Source organism: Montipora capricornis, chromosome 13 (assembly GCF_036669925.1).
Source record: "Montipora capricornis isolate CH-2021 chromosome 13, ASM3666992v2, whole genome shotgun sequence".
NCBI classification, from domain to species: Eukaryota; Metazoa; Cnidaria; class Anthozoa; order Scleractinia; family Acroporidae; genus Montipora; species Montipora capricornis.
In genome coordinates, this window is record NC_090895.1 from 34278702 (window position 1) to 34286201 (window position 7500).

General features: G+C 39.9%; 1 protein-coding gene and 1 long non-coding RNA gene across 6 annotated transcripts in view; one reads left to right on the forward strand and one right to left on the reverse strand.

Annotated features, from left to right (window-relative positions):
• LOC138028387 (uncharacterized) overlaps window positions 1-5409 on the forward strand; it is a 7702-nt gene extending 2293 nt beyond the window's left edge. Inside the window, exons 2-3 of the long non-coding RNA XR_011127654.1 lie at window positions 4434-4533; window positions 4977-5409. This is a non-coding gene — a long non-coding RNA (uncharacterized lncRNA). The remainder of the gene's footprint in view (window positions 1-4433; window positions 4534-4976) is intronic.
• LOC138028378 (protein Wnt-4a-like) overlaps window positions 1-7500 on the reverse strand; it is a 33951-nt gene that overhangs the window by 10448 nt on the left and 16003 nt on the right. For all 5 annotated transcript variants that reach the window (XM_068875897.1, XM_068875896.1, XM_068875898.1 and 2 more), the window contains 3 exons: window positions 1962-2114; window positions 1564-1793; window positions 1-231 (listed from right to left, as the gene is read on the reverse strand). The exon at window positions 1-231 is cut by the window's left edge and continues 62 nt beyond it. In XM_068875897.1, coding sequence (XP_068731998.1) covers window positions 1-231; window positions 1564-1793; window positions 1962-2041 — 541 coding nt within the window. In that variant the 5' untranslated portion in view covers window positions 2042-2114. The remainder of the gene's footprint in view (window positions 232-1563; window positions 1794-1961; window positions 2115-7500) is intronic.

Genomic DNA, 7500 nt, shown 5'->3' on the forward strand with positions numbered 1-7500 from the left:
GTCCCTTTATACGTTTCTTCTCCACAGCGTCCGTAAACTTCGTACTGTATCTGACGCCGTAAGCAATGTTGTCATTGCATCCTCCCCAAATCCAATTTTCCTTTTCTAGTGCCAACTTCGGTTTTCTTCCACAACTACACACGTCTAACCTTCCAATACTGCAGGCGTGAGTTACGCTGTACGCTACAGCGGCCGAGGCAAGAGAGTACACAAAAGCTGATTCCTTTGTTCCTGTGAAAACACCGAAAGGTGTTTGTAACTTTAATCAACATTACTTAATCAGAGATTCTTTCGAGTGTCTCCGTGATGAGTCATTAGTTTGTTTACTTAGCAGCCATATTCTTCAACAGTCGTAAACTAATTTCTTTTCCAAGAAAATTTGCTTTTGGTTTTTAAGTGATCTGTTCTAAAAACAATAAAACAACTATTACTGATTGGCGAAAAACCCACTCGAAACAAGTAGATGGAAAAGGCCAGGTGTCTTCTTGTACTTCACACTCGCCTGAGGTGAGCCCTTCCGACTCAGTTCCAATTTATGGCAAAGTAGTCGCCTGTGGTCTCCGGGGATTAGTAGGAGATATCTTGTTCCAGCCCTTGATTATACCTCAGTGATGCACGAGTGTCGAAATATTGGCTCTTGAATCAAAACTTTGTAATCTCGTGTAGTATTATCAACACAGAGTAGCATTAAACCACGTCTAATCGTCAACCTGATTGCAGTGTGATCCTAAATCAACCTTTGTCACAGCATTTATTTCCGAAGTAGTCCCAAGGAGAGAGGTTTTTGCAATGCGTTTCTAGCGCCGAAATTGTACTAATCCGACTGATTTTGGAGCACGTAAACGTGTTTTTGTCTACGTGATAATGATTGAGAGGATGAAATATTTTCGGACTGATTAGTCTGCTACAGACAAGGGACAAGGTGCTTCGGTAATTCGAGCAGGATCAAAAAAACGCCCAGAATTTTTTCAACCCTCGCAAATCTTTTAAATAATACCGTTAAGAATTTGAAATTTAAAATTAAACCAAGCGTTTTCCGTGGTTATCCACACCGTAACAGAGTCTACAATTCCCAAGCAAAAGGTTAATTGAAACTGAGTTGCAAAGAAAAGGCAAGCAATTCTTGATGACCCCATCGAAACTGAGAACTGTAAGGTGTAATCGGTAATTAAGCAAATCGTTCGTAACGTTATAAAGCATTTGAAATGAAACAATTTTTGGCTCACTCCTTGATCCAGACGATGACCGGCCTGTGAGGCTTTTCCGTGCGCATGAGTATAAAAGTCTCTCTGGGTTTGATTACTATTTTTTGACAACTTTGATACTGAGATAATAGATAACAAACCGAGATGGCAAGGATTTCCCGTTCTTCGCCTGAAGCGATATGCAGAGATACAGTCATGGAACAATTTAGGAACGATTTCCAGACGATCAAATGTCTGCCCGAAAGACTGTATGACTCGTTGTATGACCAATTCTGGGTTATAATTCTCGAGAAATAAACAACAAGGCAGGAATACCTGAAGACATTCAATTAATTAAATACTATTAATAAGTGTTTACCTCTTTTCAGATCGTTGTAATAACTTGGAGCATTGTCGATCGTGCTACAATTCCACCTTCTGTTTGTTAACTGTGCCTGACATTCTCTTTTTGTCATTTCCATCGCCACAGATACATATTTCATAACAGAAGGGAATCGTCTACAAATTTTGTACTGATCGCCAACGAACCCATGAGTTTTACGACAATCGGTCTTGTTCCAATAGTTTTCTGAGGGGATCTTAATGCCTCTACAATGCAAGGACAACAAACAGACTTTCAATCACAGGTACTCCGGCTGAGTTTTGAGTAGGTTACATCAAAATGGGGACTTTACTGGCATGAATAAGCACTCAGCAAATAACTACACGGAAATCTAAGGGTCATGAGATACTAAAAAAGCAAAGGGTCATACTCACAGCCAACGAATTCCCTGGATTCTCTGTACAGCGGCACAAAGTGTCAGCAAGATTGCAGTGGTGAAAAACAGAGCCTGCATGTCCTCGCTGTTGTTGCCCGTCCGTTCGTGCAAATAGCAGCTTGATTAATATAGCAAGAGATTACGAGTGGACCTGCCAAGTAACAAAGGAGAAAAGTATAAATAAGTTAAGCTAATTAACAACAGAGTCGACCTTTCATATCAAGTTATCAAAAAATGTCCCCTTTTGGCTACCCGGCTTGGGTTACATGGCATTGTATGCAATGGAAGCGATACTATGGAAAACAAAGCCGCTCTGCTGTTGTGAAGAGTAAGTCGGCGCACCTTGTATAAAAACAGCAAATGAAACTTCAGTAACGGAGCAACGGATAAAGAGATCAGTGTAAGGGTGTTCTAAATTGTAGCGTCCCACGTCAAATGTTTTTTTTTTATAGCAGGAGATTCATGTATGAGTAATTAACCATGTATTTGGGGCCCTCCCCGATCCGCCCTGGCGAGTGTCCGTAACAGCTACGATTTTAAACTGCTTTCAACAGCTTCTGCCTTTAGTTGCCAAAATTTCCGCCGCCAGCTGGTTTACCTTAGCTTAAAGCAAGTGTTACTCTTTGTCAATATGACAATGATGTGGCGTTACTAACATAAATACTACCTATACTGAAGAAACGGGTTTAAATTGGCTACAAGCAAACAATTAGTACTCTGCGCTTTGAGCTTTTGCCGGCCGAAAAAAAAAGTTGCCTGAAATTAAAAACGCCTTTCCGCGTTTTGGCGCGGATGCCATGAACTGCGTCGACGGTGTGTGGTGCACGTGAGCGTTGAAATTGTTTGCTTGAATGGCAACATTTTTTTCTTTATTCATACGGGGAAATTATAAATTATTTACTTATAGTTACACAATTTTATTCTGCGGATAAGAGATTGTTAAAGTGACAGTTCCACTTGATGAAATACCAAGTTCCGCAGGGAGCAGTGGTGAGAGCACTCGTCTTCCACCAATGTGGCCCGGGTTCGATTCCCAGACTTTGACTACAAAGCCAGAACAAGAGAAAAAGATAATTTACTTGACAAAGTTGTTAATTGGAAACAAATTAAACCACTTATCGACTGTGATTCAAAACTATCGCGAGAGGGTCACTTATGAAAACCACAAAACACCCAAGGGATGACCCAAGGGATGATCACCCAATTGTGGTACTTCTGTTGGCAATAGAGGAATAAATAGTTTAGTATTGAGAGTTGGGGGTTAAGGATGCAGCTCATGAAGAGAGAGCGCGGACAGCTATCCAGAAGTAGATAGGACTGATTGTTTTACGGAGACGACAAACCTTTGACGTCCCGCGAAATGATGGCACGATTCATTTTACAAAGGTTTGGCAATGGAGTAGAGTTGGTGACCTTTGGCAAAACTGTGGTCAACACATAGAAAGCCCCACTAATTTAGGATGAACTGAAACTGGATTGTTCTAATAGAGATGGGTTGCATGGCTACTGTAACAAATCTCGAAATCACTTCGTCCGCAAAATTTTAATCACGGTCGGTCGGAAGAGTTGTGTTTTTGCATACAAGTGGGAGTGATTAAAAGTCAATGGTAGAAAATCGGTGAAGTGTATTTCGTCGATTTTAAAGCGCTTAAGTTGAAGACGATTTAAGAAACTCTATTTACAGCAGATCCCACACCACTGAAAATCGGTCGTGATATTGATGCGATTGCTGCATTAGTATTTGATGATTTGATTCTTCAGTTAAAAAGATATCATTGTCCGGCTCAGGACGGTATCCTCGTCTTGCTTGGCTTTGCAAGGCGGTATCTTCTTTTCTTTTGTTCTTGGTTCAGATTCATCTCCTTGAAATTAAGGCATAGCTGGTTAGAAAAACAGGAATGACAGCCATAATTGATTTGCTGTTAATCTTAACTAAATGTTTGGTGTTTGGTTTGTTTTGAGAAAACTTGGTTCACTAGCTTATTTTCCATCGGAACTAAGGGTCAGGGTTGCGCCTCGCATGGGATACTTTTCCCGTTCGCACAATCCCTTGAAGTCTTTTATTTATTCATTCTTATCGATTTTAGAATAACTGCCCTGGTAATGATCGAAATATAGTCGCTAACACTCAATCTTAACATATCAAAGTTTCTTCGCCTTCCTTGATTGATGCCATAAACTGAAGCGTATGACATAACTCGTAATAAATGAATTGCAGCTGATCAAATCTTGGCATTCATGCAAAATGAATTCTCTAAAGATGTGGTCTTCTTATGGAATGAGTCCAAGTTTTCAGTGGAGGTGCTCAGCTCCTTTTTACGTACCATGAAGTGCAATATCATAGTTCACTTTAATCCTCGTTAAGCCATCCTAAACAGAAAGGCATGGAAGTACAGATGGTTTGAAAGCCCTGCCTTTGTCGATGGATGTCGAATAATCATTACACTAACACGGTTATTATTGCACACAGGAACTATTTCACATTGATATCAGTCACAGAGGGCGGAAACTTTGCCGCTTGTGATACTTGTCGTTTTGTTTTTGGTAACTTGATTGCTTCTTATAGACAGGTAATTGAAGAAAACAACTCGTGGAGGAGTAAGTCGAGTATTAAATTTAAATTGAGCTAAATTCTGACCAATTCTGTCGTAACACAGCCACGGGTTTCAAATGCACGGTGATCCTTCACAATCATGCAGTCCATATCAAACTCTCCACCGCAGCTAGGAGAATGCCCGAACACACAAGGAGGCACTTTCTGTTTAAGATTACGATCTATCGACGTCAGGTTATACAGGTTTAAAAACCGATAGTAAAGTGCGGAATGTTTCCTATCTGTCTATCATAGAGAGAGAGAAAAAGAGATGATTTACTGAGCAGGTTTTGCATTCTTGGGCATACCATTTGCTTCACCGAAAGGTCACGCATGTCAGCAAAACAGGTTGTTTGCAAAAAGAACCTCTTGACATGAAGAAATATTACTAAAAATTATTTGTCTCCATTTTTTTTTTAGCTTAAGGCGCATTAATAGAGGCAATATTTTCAGGAACTGTTAACATGAAATGGATCTGGCCCACACAAGAAGAATTCTAGAAATTAAGTCGATCAGTTGTTTGATAACATCACAAAGTTTGTTCCGTCCAAACTCCAAACAAAACCCTTCGGGTACCCAAATACAACCCACGCAACTGTTGTGGTGAAAACCGCCGGGCAACCCACAAAAGGACTGAAATATCTGATCGCAAAATTATTTACGTAGCCTTATTCTGCTTGACGGAACGTAATTTTGACAGTTGAGGGTCTTAGAGACCAAACTTTACCATTTATTTGCGTTGTGGAATATGCTAGTGTGATTTACGTGTCAGTGTCATTTGATGTAAGCCCATTGACATGAATCATAATTTGGGAAAAGTTTTAGAATTGTAAATCTTTAGTTGAATTATTGGACTTTTATTTAATAACTGATTGCCACCTGATTTCGATGAGTGGGATTGAAATATATCAAATTGGACTAATTCTCTCCCCACATCCTAGGAACATGTTTAAAAATGGCCAAAGGATGCAAAAGTAACTAGGTGACCCTTTTTTCTTTTAAATTTGAAGGAATGTTGTAGACATGATGACTCATGTTGATTAAGAAGAAACGATTTGAGTGTCATCCTGAGCAACAATTTTACATTTCAGTTTACGATTCTGATACTCAATAAAGGTTCTCAAAGTTTAATAAGGCATGGAGTGCTTTATTTTAATTGAATATTCTCACTTCTTGTACCCAAGGCCGTATGGCAGAGCCATAAAGTATAAACCAGAAGATGAAAAAGCAGGAAAAACTCTTTTTACAAAAATGATAATTACCCGAGATATTAAAGTCAAAGGAATGTTCTCACTAATGCCGACGAAATATTTCCTTCGGGGATGTTCGGCCCTTAATAACGAGCGTTATATCTCCGCATTCGACGCCTACTGCTGTCGCCGGATACGAAGTACCCTTCCCCGCCTATAGAAGGAAGAAACCCCTGACATCGTTAATGAAATCTTGTCTACCACTCCCTGGTGCGTCACTGTTCCTGTCTACGATAAGATAATGTTTTAGCGTTACGAGAACCACAGAGATCTCATTCTTTTGGATAAGGTCGATAAAGGGCTTAGCTGTTGGTTTTTTTTCCGGCTGGAGAAATGAATACGTTAGAAACGACGGCGCCGTGAACTTGAAATTGTTGTACTCAGATTTCCCATATTCAGTCAAAAATGTCTGCGTAATTAAGTTATTCCGGTATATACTCAGGGAGATTATTTTCGAACTGCTCCTTCGATCTTACACGAAAGCGCGTTCGCGAGCCGTATTGTAAGTCACTCATCTCGTTCGGGTCCTAAATTTGCCAAGCGTCAAAGGGCTACGTAACTGCGAATGACGGATAGGAGATTTGAGGCTAGCAGTTCTTTACGTCCCTTAAAGATCATCAAAAAAACGTCAAGTAGGCCGTTATGTAGAAAAGACCCCATTAAATTGATAAATTAAACACGGTTATCATCTGAGAGCAACACGAAGAGCTTTCCTTTTGTTGCTAATGAGAATCCACGCGGCGCTTAATATTGGCATCTTCAGACATTATTGATCAGTAATCCGTAGGGAGTCAATTAAACACGGCAGTTTACTGAATTTTCCAGCTTGAGTCACGTAGTTTGCAGTTTAAGAAGAGAAAGTAAAATCGACTCAGCAAGTGACGCTACATTTTCAAAAGCATGGATCTTTTCCAAGTCAGGTCATTATTTAGGCCTCTGAAATAACAATTATGAACATACAAAAGATGTAAAATCGAAAGAATTATCTCATTTTAAAAGTGAAAACAAAAAAAAACTGATAAGGCGTTACCAACAAAGAATCGCACGACTACAGAACAGATGACATTTGCAGATGTCATTCCAAAGGCAGCACTTTCTCCTCAGTTATTTGAAGACCATGAGTGTTGGTCGGGCTAGAGTCGAACTCACTACCTCCCGGTGCTCAACCAACTGAGTCACCGATGCGCGGTTTGCATAACATAAAATTAAAAAAAAAATCGCAGATTCAGGCAAGTGAAGAAAAGGTTTCTATGGTTAGAAGAAGTCAGAATGCGGATATCGTACGAAAAAGGAATTGCTGAAGACTGATGGATCTTTAACAAACCAACACTTGACATTGACGTAGAATGACAAGGATCATTCATGAAGATCCTATAAAGAATGCTGTGTATTGGAAGATAGAACAGATAAGCTCTTACATCACAGGAATGGCGCGCCGTAACTATTTACCGCAGGCGGGATTTCGTATTTCGTTTGTATTTATCATCCAGACACGATTCAACCGCCCACCCATACAGACGCTTAACATTTTCCCGTGTTAATCAGGCGCAAGCTAGAGCATTGTTAGCGGTGAATACAATCTCAGCAAGGAATTCAGTAACTAAACCAATTAAACTTACGTTACAACTTAAGGAGGCTCGAAATAGTTTCTCCTTTTTTCAAACAAATAAACGTATTCTGTCCTTAGATACAGT